Source organism: Numenius arquata, chromosome 2 (assembly GCF_964106895.1).
Source record: "Numenius arquata chromosome 2, bNumArq3.hap1.1, whole genome shotgun sequence".
NCBI lineage: Eukaryota > Metazoa > Chordata > Aves > Charadriiformes > Scolopacidae > Numenius > Numenius arquata.
The window spans coordinates 96,427,288-96,443,879 of NC_133577.1; the positions used below are offsets into that span (position 1 = coordinate 96,427,288).

At 43.6% G+C, this 16,592-nt stretch overlaps 1 protein-coding gene across 3 annotated transcripts in view; it reads right to left on the reverse strand.

Moving 5' to 3' along the window:
* Positions 1-1,986, reverse strand: part of MON2 (MON2 homolog, regulator of endosome-to-Golgi trafficking) — a 77,220-nt gene extending 75,234 nt beyond the window's left edge. For all 3 annotated transcript variants that reach the window (XM_074144594.1, XM_074144593.1, XM_074144592.1), the window contains exon 1: positions 1,876-1,986. In XM_074144594.1, coding sequence (XP_074000695.1) covers positions 1,876-1,986 — 111 coding nt within the window. The remainder of the gene's footprint in view (positions 1-1,875) is intronic.
* Positions 1,987-16,592: the final 14,606 nt, after the last annotated feature.

Sequence of the window (16,592 nt, forward strand, 5' to 3'; positions counted from 1 at the left end):
GGATTCGACAGAAAATGAGACCCGCTTCCTTTAAAACCAGAATGAAAAAAATAGCTTCCAGAAGTAAGGAAATAAGATCGTTTCCTGCGACTGTATCACACATCCTCCTGTAGGACTGCTCTCACCTCAGACCTCTCTGTGAGAGGCCACAACTCATAGCAGAAAGAGTCTCACCTCTTTATAAACACCTTCCAGTGCTATTCCATAAACTTACCCAAACTCCAGACAACTGTGAAAAACTTTGTTGTGTTTTTTTATGAAGGTACGCAATTGCTGTCAAGATGTAAAAGGGAAAAACACACAAGTCTACTTACACAAGAATAAGATAAACATGCTGAGTTAGTATCAAGAACTGCACATGCAGTAGTTGCTCTAACCTTCAGAATGGCAAATATAATGAAGCATTACTAAAAATACTAGCTTAAGAACTACACTGCCCATCTCCTTTGTAGATCTTGAAGAAAATAAACATTAACACAGCAGGGAAACTTGTTCAGAGACCAAACAACTTAGAGTCACACAGTACTACACAGGAGAAACTGGAAGCCATACCCCTGCCTCCTTCCAAAACACACACACGGATCTCTGTTCAACTGACTACAACTTTGTCTTATTTACATATGACCACACAAAAGTTTCTCAGAACTGATCACAACTTTCTCTTGTTTTTCTGTGACTGCACACGATTTCTTAAGCACGCCGGCATTCCTCTGCAACCTACAATCATATATAACACGCTCTGCTACAGTGTGTCGCATCAAGCCTCTCGGAACAAGCACAGTCATTAGCTTCAATTCACCTGTTAAAGCGTATAATACTTCACATAACATTAAATAACCTATCACTTTATTGGAACTAAAGTTACGTTACATATGTAATTCCTTTATTCCAAACTGACAGCGTCTTTACCGTATTTTCCCAGGTATCTTTCTGTTTCTGCAGCTTAATCTGAGTTAATATAGTAGTATTTTTCCTCCCACTATTGCAGAGAAAAAAATATTTTTTTAAAAAGTTAAGTGGAAAACTACTGATAGGAAAAAAGTTAAACTGACTGTGTAAACACACTAGAGAAACACACCGTTAAAATGCATAGTTTAAATTAGAGAGAAAAATTCTGATTGCCCTTCAGTTAAAGTTCATCAAGACTATTGAGGTCTCAAGCTGCACACAGAGTAAACTGACGTTTGAAAAATAAAACATACGATCCTACTGGCATGAGTTTATTGATGGAATTTTTGAAAAAGGGAGAAAAAAGTAACCAAAACCTACGTCTCTCCCAGGCTTCCCCGGTTGTAACCATTCCCCACTGGAAGCCACGTAACCCCAAGATGAGGGGGTACGCCAGCCATCACCGGCGACCCGCACCGCTCTCACCGGCGGACCGAGCAATAAGGAAGAAATAACGAAGGCCGACCCGTGAGCCGCGCTCCAGCGAGCCCGTGGGCTCCTTACGCGGGTGGGACACGGACCCCACGGGAGACCTGCGAGGCCCCGCGCCCCCGGGGCGGGTTTCCGGGGGAGACGCCGAGCCAAACTTCGATCCTTCTCCCCCGGGTTGCCCCTGTCAACAGATGCTCTCTCTCCCCAGCCCCGCTCGCTGAGGTGAACTGGCCCGGCCCGCCTCCCCTCCCCTCGGAAACGCACTAAAAACAACGACCCACGAGCAAACGCGCCCGGCAAAGCCACGTCTCGGCACAGACAGCGCTCGGCGACCCGCGGCCATGGAGGACGGACCTCAGCAGGAGCGGCACCGGGCTGAGGGAACGCCGCCCGCCGCCTCCCCTCCGGCCGGGCCCCGCGGCCAGACAGGCCCCTCCGGAGCAGTGCCCACCGCCCGGCCGGACCCGGCCCGACTCGGCTCATCCCGCCCCTCACCTCCTTGACGGGGGGGAATTTTTTCCGGCACTCCAGGCTGAGGCCCCGCAGGTCTCCCTGCATGTTTTCCAGCAGCTTCTTCACGGCTTCGGGGCTGCTGGTCCCGGACATGGCGGCGCCGCCGGGCCGGGCCGGCCCCGGGCCGGGCGCTGTTCCGAGCGGGCAGAGGCAGCGCCTCTCGCTCTGCGGCCCCAGCCGACACGTCTACGCCCGACACCGGAACCCGTCAGCCCCGGCCCCGGCCCCTTCCCCGCCGCCGCCACCACCACCGCCCCCCCCCCCCGCTCCCACAATCCCGGGCGCCGCCAGCGCCGCGCGTCAGGGCCGCTTCCGCACACACGGCCCGGGGGCGGGGAGAGCGGCGGCCCGCCCCGGCCACAGCCTCCGGGGCCGAGGTGGGACGGAGCGGGGAGCGTTGCGCCTTCGCTGCTGTGTCGCCGAAACTGCGCCGGGCAGGCACTGGAGGGGGGGGGGCACTGGGGCCCGGGCCGAAGGGGCACGGACGCAAACTGCGGCCTCGGCGAAGGGTAGCCGGGGGTGGTGGAAGAAGGTGGTGGTGAAGACCCTCAGCCTTGCCGCAGGTCACCCGCAGGTGGCCCTCAGCGGCCAGCACCCGGTCGAGCGGCTGGAGGAGTCTCCTCTCGCCGAGTCCGGCTCTCGGAGGGGAGGTCACGACCCGTTTGTGTGTGTGTGGGCAGTTTTCCATGGCTTTCTCCAGGCGAAGGCAGGGTGAATCCTTCGTTGAGAAGTTTAAGATAAACACAGGGGGAAAAGAAGGCGACAAGGGGGGCAGTCGGGTCCCGGGTACCTTCCTTGTCACCAGCAGCTGCTCAGCAGTGTCCCTCTGAAATCCAAAAGCTTTCCAACCAGCTGGTTTTAACCCATTTCAAAAGCAGGCACCTCAGCAACAAGCATAAGATGTTCAGCCAGTATCTGTTGCTTGTAGTAACGCTCCCTGCCTAACTTCAGCCCTGGCAAAGGCTGCCCTCCCTTCGAGGACACCATTCATCGTTGAACAGTTAACATTTCACGAAGGTTTTGATCTCTGCAGTAATTCGTTTTCCATATTCTGGTTGCTGTAAATGCCGTGTTGCAGTTGCTGCATACCTGTAACGCAGCACGGTTCTATTGCCCTTCCATAAGTCCAAGGAGTTGGAAAACATTCTTGAGTTTCCATAGTCTGTAGTTTTTAAACTTGGGAATCTTGGGAAAAAAAAAGATTATGAAGAATCAGAACAGAGAACAAATTTTTACTGCCTTACTGTTTAAAATGATTTTATTTTAAATAATGGCTTTTCTTCAGGCTTTCCTGAAAGTCTTCAGTGTTATTCAGAATGTTCTAAGATTTCTGCTTGTCTTTTTGTGTGTGTTGTTATGAAAAAGGGAAAAGAACTCATAACTTTGAGCAGCCCTACTTGTACGTTGGGGTTGATTTACTGTGAGATACATTGCAAATCCTATAATAAACAGGTTCCTACTGGCACAGCATTGTACACCACACCTGTAGACATGAATATCTAGGTGTGTTTTATGAGGCAAAAAGTGCAGGATTGCTTTCTAAGTAATTTATTATTTTAAGGTGTTTATTTTTACATCATTTTCAAATTAGTGGCTGTTAACTGGACAGAACTGGATAAATGGATGTGAGTTCTTAAAACTGCGCGCAATTGAATTAGATGGTCAAACTTTATGTGCCTTCAGACAAGGAATTCAGATTTCACCCCTGTGTTCAGTAAAATCAAACCCATCATTCTGCAATGTTGTTAACGCTTTCAAAATTCATTGGTATGCGTGTTCTCAAAAGCTTTGATTTTTATATGCTTACTTAAAAAAAAATAAAATACAAGACTGTTGTCTTAAGTAGAACTATTTACGTGCTTAACCAATAAGCGTTTTCCTAAGGACTTTCTGGTCTAAGTGTTTCCATTCTGGTCTTCAATTCTGATGGCAATTCACAGACACATCCAAATACCTTCATAAGAAACATGGATAATTTGCTAGGAGAATGAGTCAATTAATTATTGACTATGCATAGGTATTTCTTAGGTAAGCTTTAACGATTTACTTCCTTTTTGTTGATTGGACTTTTCCACGTATTTACTGTACATGGGGAGCTGTGGGCATATTGGTGGTCCCTGAATCTACTCATCTACCTAAATTAAAACAATTGAAATCTCTTGTGAAATGAGGGTCAGTAAACTGTTCTATAACACTGCCTTTCTGGAGTACTGTGTCCAGTTCTGGGCTCCCCAGTTCAAGAAGGACAGGGAACTGCTGGAGAAAGTACAGCAGAGGACCACAAAGATGATTAGGGGCCTGGAGCATCTCTCTTATGAGGAAAGGCTGAGGGACTTGGGGCTTTTTAGTCCGGAGGAGAGAAGACTAAGGGGGGATCTGATCAACACCTATAAATACTTAAAGGGTGAGTGTCAAGAGGAAGAGGCCAGTGTTTTTTCAGTGGTGTCCAGTGACGGGACAAGAGGAAATGGGCACAAACTTGTCCATAGAAGTTCCATCTAAACATGAGGAGGAACTTCTTTCCTTTGAGGGTGGCAGAGCACTGGAACAGGCTGCCCAGAGAGGTGGTGGAGTCTCCTCTGGAGACATTCAAAACCCGCCTGGACAAGTTCCTGTGCAACCTGCTCTAGGTGGACCTGCTTTGGCAGGGGGGTTGGAGTAGATATCTCCAGAGGTCGCTTCCAGCCCCATATCATTCTGTGATTCTTACAAAAATGGAGCAAGTATTTTGGGTAGAAGTTGTCTGAATGTGACATCTGGAGTTAAAGCATTCTGTCTGTCATTATCCCTGTAATCAAAATGAGGAAGATGAGGAAAACTGTCATATGGCCGTAGTTCCCTGTTAACAGTGGTGAGACAAGTAAGAAGAATTGAGATTAATCACATTTAAAACAAACTAATTAGTATGTATTAGATTGTATGTACACACTAATTTCCTGCAAATCTTACTGTTTTGTGTAACCAAACAAGACTACTGTAAATATTCAGTTTGGACGGGGGCCTGCTTTCAGACTGTGAATGCCCGATAAGTTAACTTATATGAAGGATAGATGATGGGTTTTTTAATCAAAGCCATAGCAGTAAATTTGTCTGCTCTTCCTCACAGAGTAAGGCCAACTTCTGAAGTAAAAGTACAGAGGGAGTAGCCGGTTACTGCATTTGAGTAAAATTGACAACTTGTTGTTGTAGGATTTTTTTTTTAAGGATTGTGTAAAAATATTTAATAACAGTAGTGATAAATATTTGGGAATATAAACTATTACACCTCTTAGGAAGAAATAGGAAGAAAGGGGAACATAACCCCAATATTCAAAAAAGGAAAAAAGAAAGACCCAGGGAACTATAGGCCAGTCAGCCTCGCCTCTGTGCCCGGCAAGATCATGGAGCAGATCCTCCTGGAATCTCTGCTAAGGCACATGGAAAATAAAGAGGTGATGGGAGATGGCCAGCATGGCTTTACCAAGGGCAAATCGTGCCTGACAAATTTGGTGGCCTTTTACAATACTGCCACAGGTTTGGTGGACAAGGCCAGAGCAACAGATGTCATCTACCTGGACTTATGCAAAGCGTTTGACACTGTCCCGCATGACATCCTGGTCTCAAAATTGGAAAGTCATGGATTCGATGGATGGACCACACAGTGGATAAGGAACTGGCTGGATGGCCGCACTCAAAGGGTTGTGGTCAACAGCTCAATGTCCAATTGGCGGCCAGTGACGAGTGGAGTTCCTCAGGGGTCGGTACCAGGACCAGTGCTGTTCAACATCTTTGTCGGAGACATGGACAGTGGGATAGAGTGCACCCTCAGCAAGTTTGCTGACGACACCAAGCTCGGTGGCACAGTCGACACACTGGAGGGAAGGGATGCCATCCAGAGGGACCTGGACAGGCTTGAGAGATGGGCTTGTGCAAATCGCATGAAGTTCAACCAAGCCAAGTGCAGGGTCCTGCACCTGGGACGTGGCAATACCAGGCAAAATACAGGTTGGGTGGAGAATGGCTGGAGAGCAGCCCTGAGGAGAAGGACTTGGGGGTGTTGGTGGATGAGAAGCTCAACATGAGCAGGCAATGTGCACTGGCAGCCCAGAAAGCCAACCGCAACCTGGGCTGCATCAAGAGAAGTGTGGCCAGCAGGTCGTGGGAGGTGATTCTACCCTTCTACTCTGCGCTCCTGAGAGCCCACCTGGAATACTGTGTCCAGCTTTGGAGTCCTCAACACAGGAAGGACATGGACCTGTTGTAACGGGTCCAGCGGAGGGCCGCAAAGATGATCAGAGGGATGGAGCACCTCCCCTACGAAGACAGGCTGAGAGAGCTGGGGTTATTCAGCCTGGAGAAGAGAAGGCTCTGAGGAGACCTCATAGCAGCCTTCCAATATCTGAAGGGAGCCTACAGGAGAGCCGGAGAGGGACTCTTTGTCAGGAGATGTAGTGACAGGACAAGGGGTAATGGTTTTAAATTGGAAGAGGGGAGATTTAGATTAGATATTAGGAGGAAATTCTTTACTGTGAGGGTAGTGAAGCACTGGAACAGGTTGCCCAGGGAAGTTGTGGATGCCCCATCCCTGGAAGTGTTTAAGGCCAGGCTGGATGGGGCTTTGATCAACCTGCTCTAGTGGGAGGTGTCCCTGTCCATGGCAGGGGGGTTGGAACTCGATGATCTTTAAGGTCCCTTCCAACTCTAACCATTCTATAATTCTGTGATTCTATAAATGGTTTTTGTTTTGTATTGTTTGTGTTGTAATTTATACTGTTTGTGTAAAATGATCGTTTCTTGAGAAAAAGCAGATTATTTCATTATGTTAATTATTTTTACATGTTAGCCTGTACCTGCTGAGTACCTGTCTTTTCTTTTTCCACATATGTAGTGGCATAGAACAGGGAGCATGCTATGGGCTTTCCGTATTTGTAACAGCTTGGCAGCAACCCTGTTACCTCTATTAAGTCTAACATACGCAATTTTTTTTAAACCTATTTCTGGCTGACATTCCACCCTTTTCACTAATCTCAGTTTTCTCAGTGCTCTGTTTTGTAGATCAGGAAAAAAAGGACCATATGCTACTCCTCTCATAAACCAAAAATATTAATATTCTTGATTCTTAAAATAGTTTTGTCGTCTTATTACAGTATAGAATCTTAGATTTAATAGTCTGTTGAAATGCATGAAAAAAAGTGTTTCACAGCTGCTCTTCAGTTGTCTGCTATGATGCCCAGTGTTTAGCTTTCAGTCATCCACTGTCCTCTCTGCAGATTACCAGCACCCTGCTTTAGCTATATCAGAAAAAATTGGACTTACAGTTGTAATAGTAGCCAACTCATGGTACTGGATTGCAAAATTAATTGTAGAATACTGTAACAGTGTATTCTGGATAATTTCATCTGCTTCTAAACTAGAGATTATTGTGACTTTTTAGTATCACATCATTTCTGTTTATACATTGTGACATTTTTTGAACCAAGCAGAGCACTTGGGAATTTGGTGAGACCTGCTGTAATTCAGGATCTTAGGAAGTTGTGTATAGAATTACTGTAATAAGCAACATGTCTGTTAATTAAAAGGGATTTTTTAGGTCAAGTGCAGTCTCCATCTTCTCTGAAGGCCATTCTGTGTTTGATAATTAAATCTCAGTGACTTAGTTTAAAAATTGTTCTATTTGCATACATCACTTTTTATCATTTACATTTATCATACATATCTTTCCAACTGCTGGCTTTGACACTCAGTCTGCTCAGCGTTGCCAGCCCAATACAGCAGGATTGCTCATGGGTTTGGAAACGAATCACACAGGTGATTGGAGAATTGAAGACTCTTTCAGATCTGCTGAATAGGAGTATTGGGAACTATACACGTGCCTGAATTTCGGGTGCGTCTCTTAAACACAAGATAATCTTTCTCACTGTTTTGATGTATGCCTTTTGTAAAGGATTTATTAGTTAAAGCTAAAAACTATTTATTAGTTTTTGTAAAAGATTTATTAGTTATGCTAATCCACAGCAGTTAAACTGGCCAAGATAATTTTAGTTGACATGGATTTGATTGTGAATGTGACTTCCTCTAGTTGCATTTCATTGCAATAGATAACTATTGCCTGTATTCCTAACCCTGAGTAAGAGTGCTTGCCCATCTTTTGGTATGTCTTAAATGCCCCAGTTTCCATTCAAGTTGCTTTTGAGTCAGAAAGTGGAGCTGTGTCTGTGGACATCTCTGAGAGCACGTTTTTGACTAGCAAGCTAAAAATGCTGGTTAGCTGTTAAGCTAACTTTGTATTGCACTGCAATGATTATATTGTTGTTTGCTTTGTTATTAAATTATGTGTTATTTTGCAATGGACAGTGGGTGATTGAAATCATTCCCTATAGCTTTATGGCCCTAATTACCAACAAAAATGCTCAGGAGACCTATTGTGATTCATTAAATTACCTCTTGGAACCAACGTTCATGCCAAATGATGTGCGTCAGTCCTTCTGATTCGATTAAACACGGGATAGCATCCGGCCGTATTAATTTGAGGTGTTTACTCCTAGTTCTAGTCCATGCTGACAGCTGTGGGCAGATGCAGGCTTTGAATGTGAGAACAGGGTTCTGTCGCCACGTTATTCAGGGGCAAAGCTATCAGATTTCACTGTGGCAATGAACTGGTTTCACGCCAATGAGAAGAATCGTGGCTTTTCCTCCGAGTTCACTTTACTAACACTCCTGCATACCTCTGTAACTGATATGGATCTATACACAGTACTAGTACTAAACAAACTTCAGGATATAAAATATCATCAATTTTGTGGTCACATAAAGGTGTTTGCAGACATCTCTGATGGTTTTTTCCACTGCAGAGGTAAGAGTCACGATGGAGAGAATTTTGCCTCATAGTGGATGGAACGTAGATACTGATATCAAAAGGCAAGGTTAAATTCTTAATTTAAAGACAGTGAGGGATGGATTAACACAAAACACTTCCTGTAGTCCTGTGTAAAAACCTATGCATTGTATTGGTCTGACTAAGCACAAAGAAGCCCTGTAGGCATGGTTTACTATGGGAACTCTTCAAAAGCTCCCCTAAATTGTGGACACAAAAAATTGGGCAAAACAGTATTTCTGTTGAAGCCACAAATGGGTTAAAAGCAGAGGTGATAACCTTCCCTCTAGTACCTGGTATCCTTTTTTTAATGGGATGGAAGCAAAGCCCTTGTTCCTTTAGGATGTGGCTGTATGAGGAAGTTAGATCTACCAGCAAATTGAAAAATACTTCATTTTCCAGCATGAACTCCCCTTCTTGTGAATTTAGCCTGTGTTCCTTTCTGCATAGGTGTGAGCATATATTTACATGGTGGTACACGTTTTGCTTGTATAGTTGCATGTTAATACACATTTTATTTTGTTTAGTCAACTAAAAGAGCAATCCCAGCTGCTGTCTGTCAGTGAATCATCCTCTTTGTCATTAGCAAGCTATCAGTAATTGCATCACATTATCTTTGAGGTCACTGACAAAAATGTTAAGTAGCAATGCCCAAAATGTCAGACCTGTGACACGTACTGAATACTCAGCAAAGATTCCCAGTTGAGTTACAGTACGATCAGTTCTGGGCCTACACACAAATCTCTCACCCAGAGGCTTAGATGCTTCCATGACTCCCGTGCAACCAGTCAGCAAATCTGGTTTTCCAATTTTTCCTTCTTGAATCTTGTCCAAACAGTTTCTCAAAGCAGTGGGTTGTAGGTTTTTCGTTTTGCTTTTTTGTTTTTTTTTATTGCCCTTTCGAGTACTGGTAATTCAATCAGCTGAATCTGTTCACTTCTTTTCTGAAAAAGAACTGCTGTCCACTGCTTGAATTAATTTATTGCTGTCTCAGAGCTAGCAGTGTAACAACAGACAAACCGATACACGATATTCACAACATCTTATCAGCAGCTCCCATACCCTTCATACTTACAACTGAGCATGAGTCAGGACACATTAACTAACTAACACAGCAAGTGTGTGGCCGGCCTGGGAAACAACCCTTACTCTGTGTGTTAAACTGAATCTGCCTTTCATTCCTTTACACAATAAATAGTATTTATTAGATCATGGAATTATCTATTCAGGCAGCACCTGTGATTTTTTCCCTGCGTGGTGTGTAACGCACTGCATTCATGATATGTTGTTTTTCTGCCAAGTGTAGGAAATACCAAAACCGTGATGGAGATTTTGCTTGGCAGTTGTTTACATTGAAAAACCCCGCGCTGACCGTCCCCGCCACCGCCTTAACAATTAGCACAGCCTGGGGGCACGGATGAAGAAACTTCAGTGATGTTGCGCTTCTGATCAGGATTTACTGCAGTCTTCATATCTGTTATTAGGAGTTTTGGTTTAGAAATGAAGGCATAGATGTGTTGAAGCAAAATAATTGTGAGTCTAGGCGGTGTTCTTTGATCCTGAGCTCTTGCAGTGGACAGTGGATCAGCTGCACTCTCAGGAGAAGTCATTTCCCGAGTATCTTGTTCTGACTGCAGGATGCATAACATAAAAATGCCTGTCAAGAATGTCAGAAATATACACTGTGCTGTGGTCTGTTTATTTTGCTGTGCTCTCAGGTATTTGCCAAAAACCTCCCTACATCTTTTTAATAATTTCCTTTTTATCTCTTCCTCAGTTTGTATGAAAATTATGGAAATGTTTCCAGACACCTAGTAGCCTACAGACAATCTATTAATCACAAAGCAACATCAGAGAGGAGAAGGGTGTTTCCCTGCGTAAAAAAGAATTCTTTTTGGCTGCTGCAGCAGAGAGGAAAAGCCGCTGGATGCGTCCCCCAGGCTCCGGTGAATCCTTCCTTAAGATAATTGCTCCAGATTGCAGCCCTGGGGCTGCCCAGTGATACCATTACTATGGGAGAGTTTCCATCGACTGAATGGATGTCAGGTCCTTTGCATTAGGGGTGGCCTCTGTCTACCTATCAGGCATTGCTGTCATATCTAGAAAATGCAGAAATTAGTTATAAAAATAGATATGCTCACTATACTCACGTGAGTAGCACGGAGGCCCGTGCACTACATCGGTGTTATTTTCTCACCCTGCCATGGCTACGCTGCCGGCGTGACCAACTTCATTGGTAGCTTTCGTTTTCTAGGCTCAGAGCAGCCTAGCAAAGACTCAGGACGGCCAGGAACTTCTGAGAGCCTCCAGCACAACTGTTCCCAAAAATAACTGACGTGTGACCCCTCCGTTACTTTACAGGCGGTTCTTTCTATAAAGCATAAGGATTAGAGGTTTCTTACGGAAGAGATCCTCACGAAGAACTGTTTGGTACAGAGGCCTGGATTTACTTTCTATGTTGCACTCATTTTTGTGGCTTTATGAAGATTATAGACCTCTTCTTTCATCCAGAGGACTTTGCCCTCGATATAAATATTTGTATGGCTGCGTGTGGCTGTGCTTATAGGCAGCCCTCTGAAAGAAATTTTGTTACTCAGGTTGAGTCAAAAGAGATAAACAGAATGAACGTACTTTCTCAGGGAATTTGGAAGACAGACAAAGAAATCTAGTTGTCAGGAGCCAAATGTAAAATTTGTAGTAAAATGAACTATATAGATCACCTCCACATGTGAGTATGTGTTCCCAGTAAAGCAGGGCTATACCATACCATACCATACCATACCATACCATACCATACCATACCATACCATACCATACCATACCATACCATACCATACCATACCATACCATACCATACTATGTATCTACGTCCTGGGTCATGTGCAAGCTGGTATGTCCATATCCAAGGATGTGTATATGTGGCAATTTCATAATTAATACTGGTATTTTGGGAGCATTTCTAGAAGTTGTATTCAGTATTTCACAAATGGGAGCCCCTTTCTGGAACCCACTCCTGGGGCACAGTGGATGAGCTTGTCCGCCTCCTCACGCCACTGCATGGATGTGCTCTTGGCCAACCGCTGTCTGGGGCATAGGAAATTCCAGGTCAGAACACTGGCCGTTCCAGCTGAGCGCCAAGCCCTGGAGCTACTGAATGGATCATTAAGTGGGATGTGAAACTTGTTCAGCCAGTCTGAGACCTTATTTCCCTTTGGCAGCATGGTCATCAGTAGATTCCTCTGGCTGTTTATTTCTAGGGGCCTTACTTCCGTGCTCCAGTCTTAATGAACAAAACCATGCCATGATCCAAGAAGGTTTGATAAACAATTTAATTATGAAATTAGCAGTTAACATATATTGAGGATTGACAAATTCTTTACCAAATGGCTGTGCTCCTGACCAGTTCAGCCACACTTCGGCAGGGGGAATATAAATATCTGGTGGGCTTAAACGTCTTATTTTGTTGGAGACAAGATCATAGAAAGCCAGGACCAGCCTTACGGAAAGTTACAGTAGGGTTTCAAAGAACTTGACACTTCATTCCCCCCCTTGCCCCCCTTCAGGACATTTGGAGCCTTCCTTTCTAAACCTGTTCCTCAACATTATTTGCACATCCACTGCTCTCAAGACATTTTTCAATCCTTGGATGCATAAATTGCAGTTTACCAGATAATGATTAGGTGAGGACTCATGTCAGAAAATATTTTTTTTTGTCTTCTATTAATGTCTTATTTAAAAATGTCCTAATAAAGGGCTAGAATCAACTCTAGATTGTTTGCTTTCTGGTGGTTTTCTGTATCTTTCACTAAGAAGTTAAATCCATTGCTAGGAACTAAATTACTTTTGTTTTCTTTCCCCACAAGGCAACCCACATCTATCAAAGGTTTTATTTCTCAGTTGCTTGTTAGTGACTTTTGCAGTATTTGCTTTCTTTTAAAAACAAAGGAGTCCGCTTTTTTTAGAATGTATTTGAAATTCTCTACCACCTTCTTATTAGTATCCTACAGCTACTTTCTCATGACATTCATCTTTTCTATTCATGCAGCATAGGCTTTTCCATACTCCTGCCCTTGTCTTAGCTGTGATTCATCATTTTTACATACATCCACAGTTCTGCAGAATTTCTTCCTCTTTGTCATCAGTTCTATTGCTTATGCGTCAAGTCACATTGGATTGCTTGATGTGTTTGTTCTGGAATGGAGTATGGAAATGTAAATCTTAAATCTGGTTTGTTTCCTTTTATTTTTAACTGCACATTGGTTCACAGAAATTTTGAGAAGATTTTTATTGGTTAAATAAATTAAGTTGGTATGTCTATGTAGGCTTTTTATTTCACAGAAAGAATATCTTGTCTGTCAAATTGTAATAATATTGTCAAATGCTACTGGGGAAATGGGGACATTATAATCCATCACACTTGATATTAAAGGAACAATTTATGTCATAAAAATGAGCTTTCTAAATGACAATGTCAGACTGAGCATGATGTTAACCAAACAGAAATCCGAATATCAGAGAGAGAGGGTAACCAAAGGCTTCCCATAGCAAGCAGTTCTACAAGCTTTTTTGACTTATCTTTAAATCTTGCCCACCTTATCTGAGAATTATTACAGAAATGTCTACGGTTACATTTCCTGAAGACAACCGGTGAGCCATTCCTATGCCAAAATCAACCCGTACATCTAATTTCCTTTAATTGTGTAAAAATAAGTTAATTCAACAATTCAAGCTATTTTATGAAGAAAGTTTTGTTGTCTCCATCCCATCAGTTGATTGTGATTATTGTGTATTATAGGCATCAGAAATCTGAATATTTTTCTTATGCTTGATCAAAACATTTCCGTTGACTATTGCCCAACTGTAGTTCATTAATCTAAAATGTTCGCAATATTTTTTTTAAATTGAGAATCTAGAAAGCAAAAAAACTTTAGTATATAAATTATTTTATTTTACAGTAAAACCAAAAAACCATTCACATAGTGAGGCCAGAAACTCATGGGTGGCAGAGAATTTTTTAACAATAAAAGGTGTGAAAATCAAAGTGCTGCTATCGACAGTCCTAGTCCACTTCCGAGAAATAGGTCTGAATCTGGGTCTCAGCTCTACAGGTTGCGTTTAGGATCCACGTCATACACAGCAAAGTATTCAGGATGTCAGTCTCACCAAATAAATAGGTTATTTAGACACTGCATTGAATTCATTGAGCAGCTATTGGGTAATGCAAAATTAGTCAACGTGACTAATATGTTTTAGATTTGGCACACGCGACTGTAGAGTAACAATGCTGCATAACTTCCACGGACCTGTTCGCTTGCAGCTGGATTATATTGGGGTTTATGGAAGCTGCTCTTTCCCCCTTGGAATGGGGGGAGCAGGGCTCAAACTGGATCCAAATACCTTTCCCTCTAACTCAGCAAACTGCCCAAGGAAACCAGTTCCATATGAGTAGTCCTAAACTTTGTATTTTGTATCACGGAGAAACAAAAGCCTGAGCTGGCAGGAGGGATGTTCTTTGTTTTTAATAGATGTAGATGACACGGAGTCAGTAATTACTGTCCCTTCTGTTTGCAGACTTTCTCCTCAGCTGAGAGACACGCTCACATTCACACAACACCCACGGCACAGTTAAGTATTTTATAACACTGGCAGATGTTGGAAACAAGCACAGCTCATCTGAATTCTTTCCAGACACCCTTCTTTGTGGTCTGGAAAGCGCCTCGGTGCCCCCACAGCCAGCTGCAGACCTTGTTTCAGTTGCACAATGTATAGGTTTTAATTTTCATTTTTGAGGAACCGTGCATTTCCCAACAGGGACGCGTCTGAACCGGTCATTGGGCTTTGACACAATTTGCCACGGAAAAGCGGGGATGCTCTTCCAGCATCACAAAGAGTGAAGGAAAAGGCAAATGTGTGTTTCAGTTTAGGCAGTAACCAGGGGGAAGAATTTCTTTGAGGAAGTGACAACAAATTGAAGAGGTCGTTCAAATGGGATTTGGAGCGGTTTCGTGAGCTTGATCTGTCAGTACCTGTGGTGCAGGAAGGGAAAAAAAAAAATCATATCATTTGCTACCATGAAACGAGAGCATGGGCTTTATTCCCGTATTAATGATTCAGGCCTCTATTCAAAACTTTTAAGTGATTTTTAAATGGTGCCATTAGGTCTGAAGAGGGAGGAGAACATTCCTTTGAAGAGAACAGGGTATTTATGGATTCATAGCTCTCAAAGCCGAGGCAGATGGCTCAGACTAAGTCTCCATCCTGGCAGGGGAAGGGCCAAGCGCACGTCCCCGGCTGCCTCCCTCCTCAGCCCAGGGATGGTGTCCAGCCCAGAGTTAACACAGCACCCACCACTTGCCTCTGCTGGTTGTTCCGCTGGGATCTTCCTTCTCCTCGTTAAAAGGTAATTGTGGAAAAGACTCCCACACGTCTCTCTGTTTTCAGATTGTCTGGTTTCAGTTTTGAATTGCTAGTTCTTTGAATGTTTCTCTCTACTCTGATACCCCCTGCATACAGTTATTTCCCTCCTTGTAAGGTATCGGGCACAAATTAAGGCACTTCCGAGGAGTTTTTCTGAGAAAACAATTTATGTGTTAGTGCAAATGTATTTCCTCGGGGGTTGTAACTTTTTTTCTATGATGTCTCTCCTTTTCTATGATGTGAACTTTTTAAAGGTAGTAACTCAAATGGTGTATTTTACCAGGATCCTTTTGTATCCAAGGTGAAGTTTCCGTTTCACATTGGCAGCTCTTGCTGAATTGCTTGTCCATCGGGGCTGCACAGGATTTAGGGGTACTTACTACTTTCCAGCTTCCGTAGCTGTGAACTGGGTATTTTACACACTGAATGCATTCATTCATTTAAGGCCAAGCGCCACTAACTTCTCCAGTAGCACCCCTATTCCACAGCGATTTCCCAACGGAAACTATTTTGAGATCGTTGGTTGGCTCCTAAACTTTGAGCCGGGCGATACCGCCTAACACCCATGTTTTGATGAGAGTAACGTGATACTTCAGGTGATAATTAAGTGCCAAGCAGTTAAATAATTCTAGGTGCACCTATATTCTAATCTGTATCAACTCTCTTTTTCAATTACTGCCTCCCTCAAATAACAAAACTTGCTTTTCATAAAACCATACTGATGTGAATTCTTTATTTGATTCTCTTCTTCATTGGAGTCCTGTATCAGCTTTTGCAGTATTTGACCCAGGGTGACTGGGTGACGCTACCTGGCACGTAGTAACCCCGTTCCTTCCCTAGCTAATGGGATAATCGGTCATAAATTTATCACATTTGGACTCTTCTGGGGTTTCCATTCATCTCAAGATTTAATTTCTTTTCAGTAAGAGAGGTCTCTCTGCCTGCCTCAGAAGCACGTGGTGCCAGCAGAGCCTGCAATGGTGGAACTAAGAAAGTGGAACTGTTTTCAAAATTAGTTTATCCCCTCAAGGAAAAAGAAAAAATCTGAAGAGAGCAATATCCTGCGGACTAAGAATATGCTTATCCTATCAAATATAGTAATTGTTTCGCTATGTTTATAGTGATTTTTTGTCCAAGTAACTTGTACTCAGAAACAATGAGAAACTATGCCCTGAAATTGCCGAGTCCGACATCAAAGGTGGCATAATTTTTGAGGAAAACCGGTGGGTTTGCCAATTAATTTCTTTGCTTGCCCTGCCCATACTGACTTCCCTCTGAAGAATTCAAAACTCTTAAAAAAGACACTGCACTCCGTAACGCAGCGCTAACTTGCTGGGGAAGCTGGAAGGGGTTGTGGCCTTCCCGTGAGCAACTCGCTGTAGGTGCAGGAGATGTTTCTACATCACCTGGCAGGGGAACAGCTGGCAGC